Genomic DNA, 24,397 nt, shown 5'->3' on the forward strand with positions numbered 1-24,397 from the left:
CACCTGTTTCAAGAAAGAAGCCCGAGCTGTAAGTTGTAAATGCACTTTCCTGTAGATTCTGTAGTTTCCAGTTGTGTCCTCTGGCTTGTGATTCACGTTTGATTCTAACCAAGTCAAAGAGACTGTTTTTTTCAGCGTGTTTCTGCATTCAGAGGACTTGCTCCTCTAGTTGTCTTCTATGTAGATATGCAAAAGCTGTTTCAGACTTCCAGTTTATTTAAGGCATCGCTCAAAGTGTGTTCTTATCCCCATAGAACATTATTCACCCAGTAATACATATTAGTAGCAGAACCCCCACTTATCCACAAATGATATCTAAAATGTTTTACATGCAAATAAAACTTTGAATGGAGGGAGAATAACAGGTCGATACTTCAATGTCCTGTTTAAAAGTAGAACTGTCTTTGAACCTAAATACTGTATATCAATAAAGAAAACAATTTCCGTGAGTAACAACTGGAGAATATAGCATTTTTTAGTTTCGTTTAATTTGCTAAAACTGCTTTATGATAGTACTTTTAGGAGTTTGCTGTCATTTTGAAGGTCGACGTTATTTATTACAAAATATGAATAATTACATTTGTAGGAAAACATATTTTGCAAAATATGCGCTCCCGTAAGATTTTATAACGGTAAGATTTCTTGTCTACCGTTCTGTTCTCTGAGTCAATTTTGCTTGATAAGAGAGCCTGAAAACGCAAGCTGACTGTTTGAATACAGTCTTATCAAGCCTTGCTGAGTCAAGAACGATAAAAGCGGGACGAGAATTGTTCATATTACCCGCGGGTAAAACGTCATCGAGTAGCGACAGTCCACTTCCTCAGAAAGCGCCTGAATCAGTTAAAGGTAAAACATCTGATTGATGGAAACAAATACGCTTCTTTGTTAAAAGACAAATAATATACTGAAACTAAAAAGGGTCACAATTGCTTTGAAATATTTTAAGTTATTGTGTTGGCTTTTGTTAGTCAGTGAGAATTTTGGAAAAATGTGCGAAAGGTCCTTCTCCCTGGCCGCGTGAGGGGGAAATAGTCTGAGTTTCAAAGGATTTGCGGCGGACTGGTACTGTATGTGCTTGTGAGTACAAAATAAGAAGACTGTAATGTTTCGCTTGTGTTTCGTGCGATGTGGTAAAGACGATTCATGGTAATACGTCGTTTTGCAGTTTTGAATGAAAATGTTAAATCGCACGTTTGGTAAACTAGTGATTACTTTTAGAAGGGGCGTTTTCTCCGTTACTCGAGAGTGTTTGCAAACAAAATAACAGGACTCTTATGTGCAAGAATAGCACGGGTGTTGTTGGGCTGTTTGATTCATGCAACAGAAGCGTAAACAAATCGTTTTTGAAGATAATGTTTTAATTTTTTTCGCTTTAAACACATAACAATCCATACAAACTGGAAAGTTCTGTAGGTAATATTTAACCACTTTAAGAAGCCGTTTAGAAATCGGTACTTTTAGCATTATTTTATATATGTACCATTATTTATTTATTTATTTATTCTAAGATTATTATTATTTTTGCAACTGTAAAATCAGAATTATCCCTAAAAACTATAATGTGCTGTGCTTCGGGTAATGAATCGGTCATCTGGAAACGTCTTGATTTAGTTATTAGTTAATACTTACAATAAAGTTTTAATTAAAAATAACACTCAATGTACTTATCGTGAAATTGTTCATTGTAGAATGCATGAGGAAGAATTCCCACGACATGTCATCTTTAGGGGGAAAATCAGAGATTGAGTTTATGCTAACCTTTCCGTGGAAAGAACTAAAGATAACCTCAGCATACAGACACCAACTGTATAATGTAAGTACAGTACAGTAACTGAAAATAATTCTGCAATTTCTTTACAGTGGCAGAAATGATTGACACAGAGAGTAAACAAGCGGGAAGTGACAGCATCAAGGGGGACTGCAGTGAAAAAAAGAAAGAAAAAGAGAAAAAAAAGAGATCGAGAGTGAAACAGCTCCTTTCTGATGTGAAAAAGCAAGTGGAGTTTTGGTTTGGTGATGTCAATCTCTACAAAGACAAATTTTTAAGAGAACTTCTGGAGAAATCCAGGGATGGATGTGAGTGTTCTGTATTATCTTTGTCTTCCAGATTAGATTCAGCAATGTTTTAATCATTAAACCCTTCCAATGCACAAACGGCAAGTTAGAGATTTTTCTTATAATGTCTGTTTTTCTTGTATATAACACATATTCTAAGTTATAACGTAAAATGCATTTACTCATGTGTATTTGGTGTACAGTATATAGGGATATGACACAAGTGCCCATATACAGTACTTGCCTTGTTTTAAAAATATTTGTTACCGAGTTTAGAGCTTTGTGATGATTTACTTTGCCTTCCTGTAATACAAAGCACTTAAATATTATGTAAAGTAGTTAAACACTTTCCTGATGTTAAAGCATTCAGTGAATTTCTTGCACCACATCAGTATTTCCATTAACTGGTGGTCTAATGCTTGTCGGTTTAGCAGTTTCAAGGCAAATGTGTTTTAAGAGTGGTTCCGAAACTTGGGCCTAGGAGATCAGTCTATCTTCTGTTTTTTGCTCCTCCTGAGTTCTTAAATACTGATATTTGTGCAGGAGTGCTAAGACGTTTAAGGGGCCAGAATGAGGAAATGGCAATCTGCTCACTTTAATCATTCGACTATGCATTTTAATATACTTATGGAAAGACCTAAAGAGACTACATACTATAGGTGTGATTTATTTTTAAATGGAATAAACATGACTGTTTATCCTTGCAGTTCTTCTTCAATAACCTCTGTTATAATTCTTTACAGACATAGATATTTCTGTGTTAACGTCTTTCAACCGAATGAAAAAGTTGACAACTGATGTGAAATTAATTGCAAGAGCTCTGAAAAATTCGCCTGTAGTAGAGGTAAGTTGTTTTCCATTATAAACCTTTTGTAGAAGAAATAAAGAAGTATTTACAGTGATATAAATGCCATTCAAAATCATGTCAGCTCTTGAATCTATGTTACAATTTAATCACATCTTGATCCAAAAGGCTGAAAACGCCAGTCGCAAATTTTGAGTGTATGAGCTTTAATATTCTGCGGCTAAAATCTTATTTTCCCCCTAAAGATGACATGTCTTGGGTCTCACGGGAATGCATGAGGGAATTCTTCTTCATGCATTTAAGAGATTGTAAATAAAATTGGACTAACGAAGTTGGTTAAAACATTTTCGAAAACGACAAAAGTGAGCTAATATTATTTTCTGAACAATTCCTGAATTCTTGGAGTTATATTTTAATAGAAAATGTTCCTCAATGTAGTCACTTCTCATGTCTTCCCTTACAACCTTACAGATCAGCTTAGGGTGTGTCTTCAAAGCCTTTAAATAATATTGTATGTTTTATAGCCTCTGTACATATTTCCTTTAATCCTTAACCTCTTGACTGAGAGAAATAATGGTTAAATGTGAGGTGTTGTGGTGCATGTGAATAATCTATTCAATAATTAATTTCTTTAGGTGAACCTAGAAGGAACTCAAATCCGAAGACAGCACCCGCTCGGAGAGGACCCTAAAAATGTAGACCAACGTACAGTATACGTGGTTAGTTGTCTTTTTTGTGTTAAACTAAGTATGGTAAAAAGCAAACTTGTTGGACCTACTGTTATTCAGATTCCAGTGGTTCGGCTTTATGACCCTGACATAACTTAAAAGGATTCTAGTTCACAGACGGATTCTTCCTTTACAATATATTGATCAGCAAAACCAGCTAAAAGGAAGAAGCTGCTGCATAGATCAGACAGCCCCTATGGCTATGCGACAAGCATGCATCGTCTGCGCTTACGAGCAAAATGAATTACTCGGAAGTACTGGGACCAAAAATGAAGTTTTAGTCCCAGATGTACATAATGCAAAAATGATAACAATCCTGACACTCCCAAACAACAAAACACACTTCTTCCAGTAAGGATTTCGGTCAAACCCTGGTTACAGTGGAGCAGATTTGAAGTAGTATCATTTGGTTTGAGTTGGCATACCCTGCCTCTCCTAGAGAATGATAATCCGGTCATGACGATGAGGCGGTCAAGCTCCCTCCCTCCTCTTTATGAAGATAAGTAAGATAAGTTACCGTAAATATCATCAGAAACAAAAAAAAATGTTGATTGCATAACTATTCAGTTCTGTTCACTTCTTTCATTTTGGTTTTTGATTTAAATGTGTGGAGTGCATGTCTAATATTAATAGCTGCTTCAGTGACGTGACTGCAAATTCTAACACATTCAAATATGAAAACTGCATGTCTGAATTGTTTTGCAAGGCACCATGTATAATTATACAATAATTCCCTGTTGAGTAACATAGGAGAAAATAAGCTTAGATCTGGTTACTGTAATCTAGAACCTTCTTTGAGTTTTTATGAGCTCTTTGGTAAATGGTGTTAAATGGTGTTCCAGAAGCTTGTTCATCAGATGAATAAGACTTTTGGTATGTGATGGTTTCAGAGATTCCATTTGCAGTGTGAGGTTTGAGGGTTCAACTGTTAGATAAGTTGAGCTGGCTCACAAAAAAAAATACCAAATCTTAATTCATTCAAGGTTTTTTAGTACAATAGTGAGGAGCTTTATCACATCCTTATCCACTGAGCAGCTTTTATCTTGGTATTTTTAAACAAATGGGATTTACGTAGGTATTGGTGCTATAATATCATAATGCTGAATTAGTTTATTGTATTAAGCAAGATTCATGCATTATTCCTGGTGACCCTGTTTAGACTTAGCATTTGTAAATATGTAGTACCTCAAACTGTTATCTTTATTATATTTTTAATCTGTCTTGTAATTTTCCAGGAACTTCTCCCCAGAAATGTCACCCACAGCTGGATAGAGCGGGTGTTCAGTAAATGTGGGAATGTGGTGTACATCAGTGTCCCGCGGTTCAAATCCACAGGAGACCCAAAGGGCTTTGCTTTCGTTGAGTTTGAAACTGAAGAACAAGCACAGAAAGCAATAGAGGTAAAGGCTTGTCCAGGAGAAAGTTTATTTTACCCTTAACAGAATAAAAATTTTAAAAAAACCTATTGTATGACATCACATCCCATTGTAAATAACTACTTTTGAACATATATAAAAACAATAACTTGTTTCTCTGTTATTTTGTTGCTGTTTGTAACTGCACATAATTCTTTATTCCAGTCTTGAGTGGGAAATGAGTGCTTAATGTATTTTAACAACATGTAGCCTTTTAAACTTCTACTGATTAATATAATCCTGAATATTGAATTTTCCATAAGAAAAGCCATTCTTCATGAAAGAAAACATCACGATCCTGTTCTTTAGTTTGGAGTCCTGCAGCAACTGGTAGGATAATGTTTCTGGGATGGTGTCATTAGAAAAGAGCCTCCTGAGCTGGGCCTGCAGTATTTTAGCCCAAAACGTGTAATTCTAGTACATAGATATGGGTCTGCAGCATAGCTTATGAAGCAAAGTCATGAATAAAAAAGTTTTACATTGAAAGAAACCTAAAGTTCACGTCCACTACTTTTAGAACATCACAAAACATGCTGCTTATTGATCTCATTATCCTTCAGGAATTACAAAAAATATTTTAAGAAGAAAAACAGCTTGTGATCCCACTGATTTATTACAAAGATGTTTATTAACCTTTACTTAGAAGTGCTTTGCGTTCTCCTCTTCCTCATAGATGCTGAATAATCCTCCAGAGGATGCACCAAGAAAGCCTGGAATCTTTCCCAAGACTGTAAAGAATAAACCAGTCCCCCTCAGTACTTCTGAAGATACAGTTCAAGGTAAGTGTGGTGTTTTATTGGAGAGAGAAAAAGTTGGTGGAAGATAGAAAAGGCCCTGTTGAAGTCTTAGCACACCTTTTTTACAGTACTTAACATTACTACGTTTTTTATGTATTTCCAAGTTAATATCTTTGTGATGCAGATTTCCTACATTATTGTAAACTCCAGACAAACGTTAACCCAAGCAGTCACTGGTTCGCCCACAGAAACATTTGGATGCAAAAGTTTCTTGGTGCCATATACAAATTCTTCAGGAGAGGGCTCTGTGTTGTGGTTCCGGGGGGGGGGGATTTCCAATTCTCTTTTTTAATTTTTCCCAGTGGAAGAATCCCATTCACATTCACAACACATATCAATGATTATCTCTTGTTAGTAATTTTATAATATTTTATTATCATTTTAATGAAAGCTTGCCCCCCCTTAATCATTATACAACACCCAAAAAAGCATCATTGTAAGAATAGAAATATTGTCATAGGAAATTCATGCCTTGCCTTTTTTTGTATTTGAAATGTCTCTCAATGGCGAGGCAGCAATGCTGACCACTGCCACACTGTGCTGCCCTTTTAGCACAGCCTTGACAGCTGAATTGATCAGAACCGTCATTAGATTTGTCTTATTCCCTCCCGTGCATGTAGAAGAGAAGAAGAAAAAGAAGCGCAAGAAGTCCCGTAGCAGTCGGAAGGACAACACTGCACAGCCACCTGCAGCATCAAAGGAAACCAAACCTGATGTCAAGGCAGAGCCTGCAGACAAGAAGAAAAGGCATCGAGGAGCGTCTGAATCCGAGACAGACGGCGCCGAGGTCCAGAAAACCTCCGATAAGAAGAAAAGGCATCGAGGAGCGTCTGAATCCGAGACAGACGGCGCAGAGGTCCAGAAAACCTCCGATAAGAAGAAAAGGCATCGAGGAGCGTCTGAATCCGAGACAGAAGGCGCCGAGGTCCAGAAAACCTCCGATAAGAAGAAAAGGCATCGAGGAGCGTCTGAATCCGAGACAGACGGCGCCGAGGTCCAGAAAACCTCCGATAAGAAGAAAAGGCATCGAGGAGCGTCTGAATCCGAGACAGACGGCGCAGAGGTCCAGAAAACCTCCGATAAGAAGAAAAGGCATCGAGGAGCGTCTGAATCCGAGACAGACGGCGCCGAGGTCCAGAAAACCTTGGATAAGAAGAAAAGGCATCGAGGAGCGTCTGAATCCGAGACAGACGGCGCCGAGGTCCAGAAAACCTCCGATAAGAAGAAAAAGTATCAAGTGGCATCTGAATCTGAGGTGGACGGTGCTGAGGTGCAGAAAACCTTGGGTAAAAGAGAGAAGAAAAGGCGCCGATCCCACAACGCAGAAGCCTCAGGGCTAGACAACCTGGATGAAATGCCCTGCAAAATCAGAAAGGTTTGCGAGGTAGAAGAGGCTTCCCAAGTGAAAACAGAGCCTGAAATTGCGGACAAAGATATGAAAGGTAAGGTGAATTCATTTTCAAAGCTGGAGTGGTACACACTGCGTTTCATGACTGTGATTAGTTTTCCTCTCCTAGACATTAGAGAGGTGCACCAAAGTCCTACCAAATCCTGCTGACCAGCTGCTGACAGAACACCTAGAGGTGGCTGTAGAAACAGTTTGGGCCAGTTTAAAAAAAAACATAGCTGACTGGCTAATTTCTTTATTGGAGGAATTACATTTTTTAGTTGAAGAAATGTTACCAACCCTGACAAAACGTAACCTTCCTGGAAACCCAAGTTTGCTAGTAAAAAAATCTCAGATCTTGAATCCTGGAGAAATGAATTTCTTTCATTCACGCTTTTTTTCAGCATGAAAAAACCTTTTCTTTTTCCTTATAAGAGTAAAGGGCGATTAGGCTGGTATAATTGTAGTACAGTTGAAAAGAATAAATGAGAAGTAATAGATTAGAACATATTAATTGCATGGTTAGAATACTTTGACAACAAAGGTTCCAGATATGAAGAGACCATTTGGACCATCTAGATTGTTTGGTTGCCGTAGGAAATTGATCTGAGTGTCTCATCTAGCCTGGGCATCAGCTTCAACAGCAACGGCTGTATAGCTTGTTCTAAATTTCCTCCGTCAGCTGATTAGTCAGGTAATGCTAAAATTGCTTTTCCTTGCAGCTTTAGACAATGAACTGAAGAATCAAGAATATGATAATGTCCTTTTTGCAGATCTGTCTGCAGAGACTGAGAAGGGGGAGAAGAAGGACGATTCCCTGCTGAAGGCCAAGAGGAAGAGGAAGAAGAAGCATAAGGAGAGACACAAGATGGGTGAAGAAGTCATTCCTCTCCGAGTACTTTCAAAGTATGTCGGCAAAAACAATTTCAAGAAAAAAAAATATATTTGGGGCCTCTCGAGTGGCTCAACTGGTAAAGGCACTCTTCTGAGCACAGACTGAGCCATGTGACCCGTGTAACACAATTGGCTAAGCACTGCTGAGAGTAGGGTAGCCAGGGAGCTCTGGGCTCTCGGTGATACTTGGACCCCTGCAGCCTCCTGGGCGCTTGCTTCCTCTCTTCCTCCCTGCTCCCCCGTGTGCAGCTGTGATGTTCGTAAACTGCAGGATGTGGTAAATGCACAACTGACTGTTCTAAAGTGGTAGGGTATAGAAAAAATAATCGATACATGCTTACGGTATTTTGTGCAGTGCATCTCCTATTTAGCAAATTAGAAAATACCTGTATTTCTTTTCCTAATGCTCAATCAAATCAGCTTCCAAAATGATTCCAGTGTTATCAAATTTCAGCTCACATCCTCTATTTAATGTAAACACCTGTGTTAGCTATGAAACATTACCCCTAGTGAAACTGAATGTTCATATTTCACCATTACATCAGCTTTAAATGGCTACAGATATAAAGGTTGTGTTATTGAGCGATGTTTATCCCACATAATGACAGTTCTTCATTATGACAGATCTGTTTGAAAGCATCTGGAACTCAAAGGTTAGATTCTAATGTATTGAGCTGTGTACTATCACTTTTCTATCTTGGTTTTACTTTTCCTAGGGAAGACTGGTTAGAGCTAAAACAAGAGTATATAACACTGCAGAAAAGTAGCATGGCGTCTTTGAAGAAGTTAATGAATCAAATTAAAGAGAAGACTGATGGTGACATGGATGTCGAGTCAAGTCACAGTAAACAGGATGCCGGTAAGTCAAGTTGTGTTTGTAGCCATCTGTGGTATTCAGTAGAGTTAGTGAAAATTGTGAATATACACAAGGTGGAGACACCATGAAATTGAGTTAAGCCAGGTGGAGACAGCCTGTAAAGAAGGGAAACTAAGTTTTAATGAAATGGCAAGCTGCAAAATGTTTTGCTCAGCCTGCAAACAGTAATTGGATTAAATGAAAGGCTTGTGGTTTCATTTAAAACTGCAATATTTAAATAAAAACTTCTACTTCCTTTTACAGCATTGCTGATACATTTAGGAAATGCAGTAATTTTAGGGGGTTCTGTTGTAGTTGGGTGAGGATGTGGCTAACTTGGTTTTCTTTAGCTTAGATTAAATTGATTGCAAATCAAGTTGTGTCTCACTTTTGTGATATAAACTGTGGCGCAGTTCGGTATATAGTGCCTTGCTGAAGTATCTGCGCCCTTCCACTTTTTAAAAGTGACTATTTTAAATCAAAACACAGATACTCAAGCTGATCGTAATTATGTGTGATAGACGTTAAATGTGAGCAATATAACTGCTTGAAAAACAAAAATACGTTTGCATAAGTCAAAATGTGGTACAAGCGTGGTACCTTGGATAAGGCACAGCCAACTTTGCACTCCGGAATGGTGTGCTTCATAGCCATTCAAACCTGCTCAATATCTGTCAAGATGGTTGGGAATCATGGTAAAAAAATCACCTAATTATGGAGTGATTTTGCAGGTGTAGGTGTGATGTTTGTTACCTCCAAAAACTTTAAATGTATATGTTCATGTGTTTGTTCACTTTAAAGACAAAAACAGCAAGGACAATCCGGGTTCAAAGAAAGATTCTCCCCTTGGTCCCCAGTTTGTGAGTGGAGTCATTGTCAAAATCACGCACAGTGAACCTCTGCCGGGAAGGAAATGTATTAAGGTAATTTTTTTTATTAAAAAATGGGGACTCCCTCATGAAATTGAGCCCATTACTGTGAGCAGAGAGTGTATGCTTATATGCTAGTTTTTATAACGTTATTGTATCTTCTACCAAAACGTCTGTGGTCACTACAAAAAAGAGAATAAGTGTTCTGCAGCTTGATTTGTTTTTGCTTTGGCACATGAAATCTGCTGAAAGGCATGGTCAGCTATGACATCTTCATGTGCCAAGGAAGAAATTTCCATGGCACTAGATTTGCAGATTTCCCCTTTGATTCAGATTCCTCAAAAAATGGGTCTGTCTAGATTTCTGTATTTTAACGTGGAAACTGTTTGCCTTTTGTGAAGGATGCTCTATCAGAGATCTCGGCGGTGGTATATGTGGATACCCTGGAGGGCGATGCGGAGGGTCATGTACGATTTAAGACTCCAGAAGACGCCAAGGCTGTGATAGCAGCTCAGCCAGCGATCCAGAAGAAGCACAACTGGAAACTGGAGATTCTCTCTGGTACGGCAGAACACAAGCCCAGGAAATGGGTTATACAGCCATAGATTATGGACACACCGAGGTCTCCGAAGTCTTATTGTTCGTTTTTGCTGTAATGTTTTTACTGCTGCATCCCTAGAAAAAAATCTTTAATGTGTTTCTCTTTTGTTTTTGAAGAGTCCCACAACTTAGTGAAGTTTTGTTTAAAGCTAGCTTTCCTTCAGTGTAGTAACTCATCTTTTTCTTGATTTATTTCAATTTCTTACCTTTTTCCACATCCTAGTGCTCAGTTTGTAAGAGATTTAGACATGTTTTGATCATAAGCAACGCCTAATATTATTGTCCAGCTAGTGGACATATGGCAAAATCCAGTATGACAGTTCCACTAAGGAACTTTTCACTGACAACAGAAAATCATCTGTTGGCATCATTTGATCTGTTCAGTCACATCCGATCTGTTGGGTTTTTTGTAAAGGTGATCGTGAGCAAAGGTATTGGCAAAAGATTTTGGTGGACCGACAAGCAAAACTAAATCGTCCAAGAGATAAGAAGCGTGGCACAGAAAAGGTAAGAACTCTTTATAGTGCTCTGTGAATTCCAAATTGATTTATTAAAGACCATTTAGTAAATATATTATAATAATAAATAATTTATTCCCATTTCTGCATCTATACTGAGGCACTAATGGCAACAGTTGACTTTTGGAATTAATAGCATTTTTCATGTTAAAGCTTCTCAGTAGAGATGGTAGTTATTACACTCAAGTTAGAATATAGGGTGCAATAGCTTTGTGGTGGTGAACAACCTTTTGAACAATCTCAGAAGATCTGAGTATTGGCATTGTTGATTTCGGACAATGCACAGATGTCCCTCTTATTTCAAAATCTGGACACGGTTAACATAATTTACTCGATAAATTGACATCAGCAGTAGAGTAGCAGTCGTTTCTAGTAATAAAGTAGCAGACAGCAGCAGAGCAGTAAAGTGGCCATTCCCCTCCTTTAAAGGAAATATAGTGATATAGCCATTATAATACCATGAATCTTTTCCCAAGTAAAAAGAGTCAAGACAGAAACAGATATTTGCCAAATGAAAGTGATACAGTGAAGAGGATGAAGCTTGTAACAACATTCAGCAAATATTCCTAGTAAGCTATGTGGCTTAGTTAAAATTATAATTCAGACTCGGTCACCCAGTCACATAAGTAATTTAAATTTTAAAACATTTAATTTTAAAAGCGTTCCATTGAATCTTAAACAGTCACTCTTTGTAAAACATATAAGTGAGGAATCTGATTTGCTCAACAAACAACTGCTTTTTAAATCAGTTTAACCTTTTCTCATATCTGTGATGTTTTTTGTCTTTTCAAAGCTGATTGCGAAGGCTGAGAAAATAATTAAAAGCAGAGCAAAAGAGTCAAGTAAGCACATACACTTTGCTGAAGACTGAAACGACTCCAAGAAGATCGGAATTGTAATTTTTATGTATTTTATATATTTTATTGAAAAGATGTAGTGTAAATTTCTCAATGTATTGATGGATTACTCATAGGATTCCTGTTTTTACTTCAGCTTATTCATAGGACACCCATGTTTTTATGGCTGAAATCCCATGTGGTGTTTCTGCTGAAATGCAAGCTGATGTAAAGAGTTAGAGATTTAGTCCAGATTCTTTCTGTTACTAATGAATTTTAAGATGAGATTGTTTTCTCCCTGAGACTTGTGCTGACAAACGAACACTGAGGAAAATATTTTTGTTTTTATTGCTAGGTGACCAATAAAAATACAACTGATAGGGCGGTCTTGATGTTTGATGTTGTTTTTATTCACACCTTTACAAATGATCCTACTGAAAGATGTTTACCTATGGATGAATGCAGCTCATTAAGTTTCAATAGACTGGTCGTTATGTAATAAATTACAAACATGAGCTTAGATGCTTCGGGTAATTTGAATTATACAGTACAGCCTTGCTATCATAAACTGCTCATGGTCTGAGCCTTTTGTGCATTGTACTAAATGTTGGTAAGAGCAAAAAATGTCTTGATATGGGATAACAAGAAAATAGAGATCATGGGTAAAAGCAGATTTGCTTGCTGCTGAATGCATTGGTTTTATTTGACAGACACCCAGTTTTCTGTCATTGTTTAATAATTTGAATCCATGTACAGTAAAAACTTTATCAATTTAATCTGTATTCTGCTGGAATTCTTTTCATTTTCTTTTTCCAAACATCTAATGTATGATAATATGTTATGCATTTTTGAATATTTGGATTGTGCCATATTTATAACAGGCTGTTTTTTTATATAATTGGTCAATAAATTCACACTTTTGCTCCAACAGAAACTTTTGGTGCATTTATTATTAATGATAATATTAAAAATAACATTTAGTAGGGATCAGAGATAGGATCAAGAATATTTTTGCAATGCATTGTATGTTATGTTCACGTTAGTCTCTTGTGAAAACTAAAGAAAGTACGCTACAGACTTTGAATACATGTCATTTTTACATCTTTTTTTCTTCATGTATACATTGCATGCCTCACCTGTAATACTTTGGTTTCTGTGTTCTAAGGAAATTCACATTTGTCGAATGTTATAGTTGAAGGACAGACGACTATGCAAGATTTTGTTGCAAATTCATTTTAATTTGCACATTTTCAAAATACAATATCTCGGTCAACACAGCTGATAAAACCAAAACAAAGTTGCCAAATAAAGTCCGGATGTATAAAAATTCACAATACTGATTTACATTGTTAAAAAAATCTTTGAGAAAGCATTTGCATATTGGCAGTACCAACATTGACCTGTCCTCCCTTTTAACTGCTCCTAGCTGGTTCTTTTTTGGCGGACGGTATCCTGTTGTGGTTTGGTCTGCTGGTCGTTTTTGTTACTGCAGCTGGTGTGTGGTTATCCCTGGTCGAAATAGTGCGGTAGAGTTTATGGCCAAGAGGATCCGTTTCTTCGTGCTCAAAACCCGGTGGCACAGGGAAGCTAGCAGGACAGACCCTGATCTCCTTTGCAGTATAGCTGGTACTGTAAGTGGTATCAGCATTGAAGGGCTGAGACTGTAGCATGGTTGGCATCAGCTTGTAATTGGTGGCACGGGCCAGGGTGTGAGGCACATAGTGAGCCTGGAAGGTAGTGGTGCTCTCAAATGGGCCGGCTGGCTTCTCGATTTCCCCGACTTGGACTATTGGGGATCTCTTCTTGATTTCCCATGGTCGGTAATCCTCTTTCATGGTGGATTGAGAGTCAAACGGCTCTCCCTTCTTCCACTCCTGAACTGGGGGGCGTGCAGGCCTGGGCGGCTGAACCTGGTGCCCTACGAAGTCCGCGTGGGTTGTCGAGATCGTGTCCATGGCTCCCTCTGGGGGTGTGTGCTTGACACTCTTGCGTGGCTGTGATGGCTGCACAGGCCAGAGCTTGTATTTGTCCTGAAACTCCGTTGACGCCTCGAAATGGGGTGCAGTATTCTGCCACGCAAGCTTTGGCTTGACAGGTCTGGTCTGTGCTCCAATTAAGCCCTTGTAGTCACGCTTGTGGGTGGTTAGGCCATCAAATGGGGCATTCTGGGGTTTGTAGGCTTTCTTCTCAGTGCGTAATCGAGGTTGCACCGCATGACATACATACTCCACTTTTGTCAAGTCATCAAAAGGCATGGGCTCCTTGACCTGTTGGACTGGCTTGTAACTCTTTTCAGACTTGACTGGGAGTCTGGCCCCATAGTCATCCTGAAAGGCGGTGGTATTGCTGAACTTGGCACTGCATAGCTTCAGATTACTTGCTGTTCTAATGACTTCCTGTTTTGGAATCTCCCATGCACGATAATCATCTGAAAGAAAAATACGAACACCGTCAGTAGGTCAGGTATAAGTTTGCTGTTATGTTTTGTTGCACTAAAACATTTGTCTTTTTTTTTTGTAAGTAATTGCCGTGCCTGTACAATCCCCAGCCCAATATCACATTGTCTCTTGTTGTTCTTTAAAAATATTGCTGTAATTTGTTATGAATTTGGGTTACAGATTAGCTTGTCTATCGTAGCTGCTTGCCCGAGCACTGGTTGAACTTTATGACCCAGGCATCACGTGTCTCTGTTGTGACTGAGATGTCACAAACACTGGTGCACGCTGTGTGGCGATCTTTGTTCCTGGCTGCACAGCGACCCCTGTAGCATTCTGGGCTTTTGCAAGGATGTGGTGCGGTCAGTGAGGAACATGCCTCTCTAGCCTCAACCTCCAGTACTGGGCTGCCTAGCCTGTGTCATGTTCAAAGATAAGTGGCTTGAAGGCGGGAAGGTAGGAGGTTTCTACCTATACTTCCTCATTCTCCCCCCTGTGAAGCTGCAGTTAAGCTTTGTTTTGAGATTTCTTAATGTGGCTGTAAAAAAAAAAACCATCAGAACAGTCACAAAATAACCAGGAACACTGGAACAAGTTTCTTCCTCTTCCCCAGCCTGTAGTAATCAGGACCACGTCAGGTCCTTCATTTATCCTAGTCGCAGCTCCCCTCCAGATCTCCAGAGTACTGCCTTCTTTATTCCAGCGGCAGAAAGTTCCTGCCCCTGTTTGACCCTGTAGTACGAAAACCACTGATGTATCGACAGGCAGATGGCAGCGTTCTTACCTGTGAGCCAACACACAGCTGGCATTTTCCAATCAAATGAGGTTTACAACAAAAATTGACTTATTTACCGCTTGTGTTCATTTATGCCACAATGGCTGCTAAGTGTACCTTTGTATGTGGGTATGACGTCCATATTTGCAGAGCTTGACCTGTACATGGCTGGCTTGACTGCGGGGACCGGGTATTGAGTTGGGTGTGAGATGTACGCCCGGGAATAGGTGGTGTCCAGCATCATGTCTCCCTCTGGTTGGATGTACTCCTTGACGGTCTTCGTTGGTGCCTTTGAGAGTTTGTGCCGTACATAGTCTGCCCTGAAATGTGGTAAGGGGATTTTATTTTGGAAGCAGTCAAGAATGGCACTTTGAATTCTCATGTGTTTCATCTGCAGTGTTGAGACCGAAAACAACCAACACAATGTGCCTGAGTACACTTTGGTATAAATGTACATTCGGAGTTGGGGTTACAATATTGTTGGAATGGAATCCGTAATATATTCAGCAATATGTTAGTGTATACCCTGGTTATAAACACTAGGCCTCAGTGAAAGTTAATACTCAAACTGAGGCAATAATATTGCTAATTACCCATTTTTTAAATGTCAGGTACTATTTTACATAGTATATTTTTATACTCTTAGCTTTGCCATACTCCATAGCTAGCCCTGATACAAAATGAGATGCCATGATCTTTTCCCTCAAGGATGTCCATAGGTTTCCACTGTGGTAACAGATTACCACAGAAATTTACATTTACAATAACCAGGCAAACTTCCAGATCTGTAGAAACTCAGCACCACTGTTATTATTTAAAATATTCAGATTCTCTTTTACACTCTCCTTACATAACCACTTACCGAAAGGTTGTTGTGTTTTCCATTTTGCCAGTGTGTATCTGAAGCTCATCCTTAGCTCTGTGTGGTTGTCTGACCGCAGAGAAGCCATAGGGACAGAATTTTTCGTTGTATTCTGTGAGGAAGGAGGCTGTGTCCGAGCTGAATAATTCTGTAGGCAGGTGTGGGCAGCGGTGCCATCTGGAATGGAAACAGTTGTACTCTGACTGGACTGAAATGTTTGACCAGCCAGTCACTCGTGTGAAAGCTTATCTCCTGTTATACTAAAACCCTTTCAAATGAAACCTGCGTGAAAAAGCTCACAGCACCAGCATAGACCAATGTAAGGTAAATGAATTCAGTCTGAACACCATCCTTCGGTCTGTTTGTAACAACATTTTCTGGTGGCTCATCTTCAAACTTCCTGAAATAGTTTTCAAGAGAAAGTAAAATTCGAAGTGGAATTAAAAAATAACAAATTAGACTGCATGTACTCGTACAGGGAATTAAACACCAGGAAGGTGCAGTCAATATGCATTACTTTTTTGTGTCTGATTTTTGTTTGACCAGATAATTAATTGAGAACAAACTGTTTTTTTACAAAGATGACCTAGAGACTAATTTATACAGCAGGGTATTTACAGGAGTGATTGGCACAAAGTACCACACAACCTGGAATTTAAAACCTGTAGCCCCCTTGTCAGAAATCAAGAGCCCTAAACCATTCAGTGCTACCGCTCTGATTAGTGTAGCCATACTGGTTTCTTCTTTTATGCTGATCAGGGTTTTTTTTACTGCTACTGACAACTGATTGCTACTCTATTTGCATTGGAAAACACTGAGCCCCAACACTCCACTTCACTGACTCAATCATTCAATTACTTTCCAGGTTGCAATGACTGTGCATGGCTGTTGAAAGAATTAAATCTGCCATAGAAAAGCACAGCCTGTGGCCCAAGTCTTGGAAGCTTAATGCCCCTACAAATCAATACCTGCAGCTAGTATTGAATAATACCATGACATCGCTCCACCTCTTTAATCTCCAAAATTTACAGATAATACAGATAATATAGAGAAAAGTAGTACTATAAAAAGTGGTCAAAATTAGATTTGCTCACGCTCGATTCTTTTGTAGCCAACAGGAGAGTTTTAACGTGGTTCATGGTAATAGAAAATATTGTGAGTTATGTTAGAAAAGCACAAATATCTGTGGTCTTACCTCACAACAAGGAATCCTCGAGACTAATCTCCTTTATCACAGTGAAACACAGTAGCCATTTTTCAACAATTCAAAGAGCCAAGCCGTGTAAGAATGGGCAGGCTGCAGAGGAGAAAGTTACTAAAAATACCATTTTATTACTCACACAAGAAGCGGATAGTCATCACATGGAAAACAGTTTCCATGGAAATAGAATTAAAAATGGCTTTGAGTTTTTGAGAAAGTACAAAATTACTGTAGTACAATTCTGTTGAGCACAAGGCAGGCTGGTTTTATAAAAAGAAATTGCAATGTTAGTACTGTATGAAAGAATAAACTGTGATGCGAAACGTTTCAAAACAGTAGCTTTACTCTCTCTACACCTGGACCCATTTTAAAGTATGAAATATGAGTATGATTTGAATGGGGGCTAAATAGCACAGGTAACAAACAGAGAAACACTCAGAGCACAAAATCTCATAAAAGCTGTTTAAAAAATCTATTACCACTCTGCAGCCATTTCTGCTATTTATTAATTCCAAACTCACAGCACTCTTGTAATTGTTCAGTTGTGATTTTTTTCACATTTGCTATTAAGTAGAAAAAGAATGCACACCTAGAGATCATAAAGGTGCTGTTCTCTAATTACGCAGTGATAATACGATCAACCAGATGAAGACTCTCTCTACTCCAGAAAAGTTTAATTTAACTTATCAAGGTTTTGACAACACAAGTGTTCATCAAGACAAACATTTTTGGGTACACATAAGATCTTTATATTGGCAAGAGTTCCCCAAGTGCTTGCATTCCACATGAAATGAACTTTTTGGGGAAAAAAAAATAAAATGACCCATTTGACCATAAATACAATTGATAATGAAGTTCTGTACCGTATATCAAAAAGTTATTACACATCAATACATTAAAAAAAACATTTAGAATTTTTAGTTTAAAATTAACTTTATTTAAAAAATGCTCAAATATGTTTAATGAACTCCCAGTTATAAACAAGATTTAAAATCTAATTGTGTTAAATCCATAAGGTGTTAACTATTTACATAAGAAAAGCAGAAAGACTCTGTCCTTGGAAGAATATTATGCACATCAACACCTCTTCTGGAATTGTGTACCTTTTCTTTTCCCAGTTATCTAAAGAGATTGTATGATTCCTTTCAACAGAAAGGATACAGTAAGTTGATCTCCGACATCTAATAGCGTTCTAGCCTGTCAATAGCATGTCAGAGAATGATTTAAAAAGTTACACTTCACTATACGTTGCATTGTGCGAAGGATCTACATTGCTTATTACCGTCAGTTTGAGATGTCGTGTAGGCAAGGGTAGGCAACTTTTGATCTTTTCTGTCTTACATCTGACAGCCACAACCAAACTGAATTTGACATGCTTCTGTTTGAGGTTGAGTTCTGTGGTTGCAGTTCTTGTTTTTATAGCACAAGAATTTTACAAAGTACATAATGCGATGTAATTGACTTTTTGCCATTTTTGGAACTCTTGACATTCTGAGATTCAACACCTGATGCATTTTTTTCGTTTAACTTTGCTTTATGATATGTGAACTTCTTAGACATTTAATCTGTTGTGACTTCCTCTGTTTCTTAATTCCCCCTATCAATCTTCGTTTCTGGAGTCATTTCCACGTTTATTCAAATTGTGACACGACAGCCGCAAAAGAAAACTCTAATACCGCCTAACGACACAAGAGGGCGTTCGATAGAGAGTCTGTCCTTCCTCAGAGCTACGCTTCAATACTGGTCTTACTGTATTGGACACATCTTTCACGCTACAGAAACGAAAAAGGAATGAAAACTTACCCGCAGGTGCAGATATTGCATATGCACCAAGTCTTCATTGTTACTTATTTCAAAATGATTTTTAAAATGTCATTTATTTTCTTACGATAAATACAAATAGATATATCTCTATCAAAATATATTTATTTATAAAACTTTTTTATTACAGTATATAGGTTTTGCCCCGAATTGAACTAAGCGTATTTTCCACTCATTTTCTCGGATGACCCCAGGATTTCGTGACTGATTTCTCGGGGTTTAATATATAAATTCTTCCACTGATTTTTTCATAGACTTGGTTCAGAGTTTTGTCCGTCTTTTTTTGCCGCGAGTTGCACAAGAGTCAAACACGTAACTAGGATGTATTGTGACGTGATAAAACGTCTTGTCGTCAACAGGTATGGAACAAGAACTCTTAACGTGACTCTTAACTGTCATGATTTCAGTGATGGCTGGAAATCACAGAAGATGATGATTAGCTTATAACCAGCCATCCTGAAATAAAGGCTCTTTAGAAGTTTTAATCCTTTATTTTCATATGTCAACTGAAATGTCTTTTCACACTATGCATTGAGGATGTTTGGTGTCCCTTAAATGTACGACCAGTTTTTAAAAGTGAGCTTTGTAGCCAACTGCTCCACCTAGCAATTTTAATGTTGCTAAGACAATTTTTTTGCCCAATGCAAAGCGTTCTTTATATCTTCCAGAACCAGGAGTGCACCCACAGACCAAACAAGACAGCCATCCTACACAGTATATATGTATTAGTTTCAGTCCATCAATCAACCCATCACACAGATTCCAATGACTCAAAGTGACACCTTTCACAGACCATATCAACTACATCCCGGTTACCCAAACACCAGTGTCCGAAAGGAGCAGTGCAGTAGCGCCTTTCTCCTGAAACCAGCTCCATTCGGTGACTAGCATGCCTCCTTCCGGCACAGTGAAGAAACTCTGTGTGGTCCTTCGCTGATCTTAGGCATCCTGTTCAGTTCTGGCCATCCCGAACAATGTGGTCCTTGATCCTACCCCCACCTTGATTCCTCTAAGGCCAATGTCCTGTGTGTTGGGGGGGCCTGAGCCTTCCTCTGCTGCCCTCAGTACAGTCCCGAGTGTCCGAGTCCTCTCCTGAGCCCAGTGGGACAACCTGCGCTCACACAATTTCTTGTGTCTCTGTCTTCCGGTCGGATCCTCTGACTGGGGCTTCCGAAGCTCTTTGCTAGCCAGGTCTCAGGACTCATTATGGGGCGGTGGTGGTGGAAATGTCCTGGGTATGGGCAGAGCTAACGGCTTGTGGCTAATTCATCAACTGGCTGTATGCAGATGACATGGTGGAATGATGCGTTGACTATTCTGACTCAGTCCTGGAACCCTCCCCCCCCAGTCTCTGACCCAATTAGATGTGTCTCACAACCCACATGTCAGCTCTGAACTTTGTGGTAATTAACGAGTGTCTACACAAGGAAGTCCTTTGACCAAGGTGAAGCTTGAAGCCCAAAAAGAAAAGCACCAAACCTTACGGAGCTGTCTTTTTCCACACCCATTTTCTCACTGTGTGACATCCGCACACATCCGAGACTGAAAAAAAGAATCTTGAATCTGGGAGTACAGACTCTTTTGAGGGGTAGTAACTGACAAGTCAGTAGAGAGTAGGATTAGAGAAATCATACCGTCCAGATTAACATACAGATTAAGTTTAATGTAATGAACAGCGGACATTTCAACACAACATTAGTGCCAGAACACAAACAGAACAACTGCTGATAAGCGGCAGAATTGGGAAATCATTTTTCTTTTCTTTATCTTTGTCAACTCCAGGGGTCATTGAACTCAACTGCTCACACTGCAGTGACCCAGGAGAAGTGCAATGTGTTGTAACTCCATATTAACAGAAGGCACTAACTAGCAGCAGGTTTTTATAGAGAAACTAACACTCCAGTATGACAAATAATGTTTCACTAATCAATTATTTACCTTTGAAGATTTGGAGGCTTCAATTGTAGTACAGACTTTTCAAATATACGCAATTATTAGTTTTAAGTTAGGGATGTGTGTTAACCTTGATCCCCAGTCTGAAACGCTCCTATTACAATTTATTCATTTTTAAATCTGTCACCACAACAACATGAATATAGGAGACTGAAGATCAGGAATCAATGATCAGTGCTCATCAACCTAATATTCTGGTCAATTTTTACCAGTAGCTCCATGCCTAAATATAACCAGGTTCTTCCAGTAACACTATTTCTTGGTAACTGTACAGTGCCATTAAATAGAAACCCGAAAGTAACAGAATAAAAAAGAAAGATATTGTCTATAAGGAGAACTCAATTATGCCATTTTAAAGGCAACCTTCATCTGGATTAAAAACTAGAGACATTTAAACAGTAGCATAAAATATTGATTAAAAGAAGGGAAAATAGAAAACTGTTTTTTTTTAATGAAAGAAAGCCAAAGGAAAAGGTCTATCAAACATTTGAATCTGGTTTCCAGGTGAAGAGTATAGTATCAAAGACCCCTTTTTCATTGGTATCTTTTCAAGATGTAACATTGAACCTAAATTAAATTCAAGGTGTGCATTTTATTAAATACAATTTTACAACAGATATATTGCTACAGCTGGAGTATTGTTTGTTCCGCATTTCTTCCAATAGTGATATATGTTAATTTTGAAAACATGACGAATGCTTTATTAAGTCTATTTGCAATTCTGTCCATAGTCTCAGAGAGAGCACAACTGATGGCTTTTACTGCTAATATTAAAGCTCAAGTCAATTTGTGTGCCATAAACATACTATGCTGACACAAATTCCCTGAAGTGCAATGAACTGCACATGAGATTATATTAAAACTTAATCTTTGGAAACTCTGGGGAACATAAAAACCTGTAGCCATTCAGTCACTGCTGTTTATTTTCTGCATTCTCTGGCAGTGAGGCCTTCAGTCCTTGTGATTTACATGCTTAAAAACAAAGGGTCAAGTCTGTTTTGTTTCTTAGGTTGAGTGGATATGAGTGCTTTAACTTTTGTCTTTCGGCTGGGGAGATCGCTGGAAAACTATCAAGACATAATATTTTTGTTTAGATGCTAGACCAGATGTATTTAAACAAAACAATTGTTTCATTCCAAAAGGGGCTGAAGTACATTTGTACTGCAAACAATCAATCTTGTCGTAAATATTATTCAATTTCTCGGAAATGTTTCAAAGGTTTTCTTTAAAACAGTATGAGTAATTAAACCACATTAACCTCCCTGTGAGAATGTGTCTTCTAAACCCTTTGCCAAGTATCTCCTTAATCAGCACATCATGACTGTTAGATAGTAGAGGAGCAGGTGTGTGAACCACCAGCATCTGCATTGGGAAGTCTAAGACCTCTAAGACTACATCAAGACTAACAGTAAAACAAGGATCTGCAGCCTCAAGTGGAAATTGAGAGAGATTTAGGACAGAGAATAAGAGGTCGATGTCCATGCTGTTGAGGCTGGTAGCCAGAAACAGTTTGATGAGAACTTGTTTCCTCTTATGTATAACATTTCTTATATTCTTAAGTGGCTACCGTTTTTGGAAGTAGAACCCATGAACGATTATAATTTCTAACAGAAATGTAGAAAATAGTAATGTTACACAGTTGCAGCAGAAAATGGTCTTATCTTTTCTTAATTTGTAAAACAGCATGTGCGAGCTCAAAATCAAGATCAAACTGTTGAATGTTATCAAGAGGTTATCCGTCAGTGGTGGAGTGGACTGTACTTTGAACGTATACTCATGTTCATAAGCCATTACAACAGATGTACATGCAGTTACAAGCGGAACTCATGCGATTATATAGAGTAATGGTCAGAGTCCAGAATATTTCATCTCGTGATCTGTGAACACATCTGTACGTCTAAACACATGATGTGACATAAAGTTAACAGTAAAGAGAATAAATAATTCCATAATATTCTAGAGTGCATCTAACTTTCATTCATGTCATAGTATAAAATAACAGATTTGATACTCACCAAACCGTTTGTGTATCAATGGTTCTTGTGATTTGAAACAAACAGGTAAAACAGACCCCTTTTAGAAAATCACACTCTTAATGACTTCTTAGAAAGCTGTGGCTGGGACCTGACTTCTGCTGGGGTGCCTGTGGTTAAGTTAGACACCCTTGATCTACCGTCCTTATCATTTTAGTTGTTTTTGAGCAGATATAAAAAAATAACACTGTCTTTCCTGATCATTATATTTTTACACTGCATCAGATGTTTGTATTGCTGTAACACAGTTTGAAAGTATGTGTACTGTATCTCAACAATTGACATTTCTCACATGTGAAAGAAAAACTTCACAGGCATGGGTGTGAGGATCACCTCTCTGCAAAAAGCCGAGAAGGAACAAACAAATACAAAACAGCCATTTTCTTTGCTCTGGAGCTGAAGAGCCTGCTTACTTCCCTTATGAAACCAAGGGGATTATTGAGAAGAAATTAAAAATATATAATTCGGTGAAATATATACTCTGATTTTTTTATTTACTGGCAATTACGTTGAGTCACTGATACTCACAAATCAGCACATCTTTTAATGCTTACCCTTTCACCTAGATATTTTGTACTGAAGTCACTAGTGGCCTGGGAAATATGGAAGTGAGTCATAATGAGGACAAAGTCCATCAACTGCATTAACACTCAATTCAGATTCCAGCTAAACAACACTGTTTTTTTAATAAAACTTGTATTTTATTTAAAAAAATATAAATAGAGCCTGCCTCCTATTGTTCCCCATTCATACAGCAAAGTGGACAGGAGCAATCAAAGACAAGCACCTCACTCAAAGTACAACAGCAACCCAACCAGGCATGAGTCCAGAAACATTATCATTTCTCCATGCTGCCCTTCTGTTGTAGATACCAGTTCCCTAGGATTATGTCAAGAATTGGGTGGATTTAATTTAACAATGTAATCATGTTTAATCTAAATGGTAACAACCACTCAAAAAACACTTTTCTGCAGTGTACGTGATCGTGAAAGAGAAACATCTCGCTCTTATTACGTAATAGCTTGTTACTTTATGACACTTTAACAGGAGTCATAAAACAACCTACCACTCCAGCATCACGTGCTACAGTTGGAGTTTTGTCCAGATGATGTGGAATGCTGTAGTAAGGTGTCACAGATGAATACGGATTGTTACATAATTATCCATTCAAATTAAAAAAACATGAATAAAAGTGAAGTTATTTATTTTTCATTACTAGGCCAAAAAATAAAGAACATATTTGCTTTCCATTCCAGGTTAAGTGTACCCAGAAAAACGGAGCGAATAACCTGAAATTATAACTCTGATACACAGTGCCAAAGCATCACACAAGCACATATGTATTTTATTTTATATTTAAAAACCGGATATATTTGATAAAAGCGATAGATGATTAGTGAAGGAGCATGGGAAATGTTAGAAATATCTAGTACACTGTTTAAACAGTTTGGAAATCCCCAAATTGTGCCCGTGTGACCTTTAGTCCAAAGACCTCAATGCCCCCTCATCTGGTTTGATGATGTCAAAAACTCTGAAAGATCTCGCGAGAAAAGGAAC

At 38.3% G+C, this 24,397-nt stretch overlaps 2 protein-coding genes across 4 annotated transcripts; one reads left to right on the forward strand and one right to left on the reverse strand.

The window, feature by feature from the left end:
- The first annotated feature begins 775 nt into the window (after positions 1-775).
- larp7 (La ribonucleoprotein 7, transcriptional regulator) lies at positions 776-12,536 on the forward strand. Of its 3 annotated transcripts, none has more exons than XM_069189536.1 (13): positions 776-846; positions 1,861-2,076; positions 2,799-2,899; positions 3,496-3,579; positions 4,824-4,988; positions 5,677-5,782; positions 6,421-7,242; positions 7,961-8,093; positions 8,798-8,940; positions 9,739-9,860; positions 10,208-10,367; positions 10,822-10,913; positions 11,718-12,536. In XM_069189536.1, exons 2-13 carry the CDS (start codon positions 1,869-1,871, stop codon positions 11,793-11,795), a joined length of 2,214 nt encoding a protein of 737 aa, XP_069045637.1. In that variant the 5' UTR covers positions 776-846; positions 1,861-1,868; the 3' UTR covers positions 11,796-12,536. The 3 variants fall into 3 exon arrangements, with proteins under 3 accessions (XP_069045637.1, XP_069045646.1, XP_069045631.1); XM_069189545.1 differs by lacking the exon at positions 776-846 and adding an exon at positions 853-1,146; XM_069189530.1 differs by lacking the exon at positions 776-846 and adding an exon at positions 853-1,077.
- Positions 12,537-13,009: 473 nt separating this feature from the next.
- Positions 13,010-20,175, reverse strand: LOC102695718 (stabilizer of axonemal microtubules 2). The gene is made up of 4 exons (XM_006629768.3): positions 18,837-20,175; positions 15,833-16,009; positions 15,088-15,290; positions 13,010-14,188 (listed from the first exon to the last, which is right to left on the reverse strand). Exons 1-4 carry the CDS (start codon positions 18,872-18,874, stop codon positions 13,173-13,175), a joined length of 1,434 nt encoding a protein of 477 aa, XP_006629831.3. The 5' UTR covers positions 18,875-20,175; the 3' UTR covers positions 13,010-13,172.
- Positions 20,176-24,397: the final 4,222 nt, after the last annotated feature.

The sequence above is a fragment of the Lepisosteus oculatus genome, chromosome 1, assembly GCF_040954835.1.
Source record: "Lepisosteus oculatus isolate fLepOcu1 chromosome 1, fLepOcu1.hap2, whole genome shotgun sequence".
Lineage (NCBI taxonomy): Eukaryota > Metazoa > Chordata > Actinopteri > Semionotiformes > Lepisosteidae > Lepisosteus > Lepisosteus oculatus.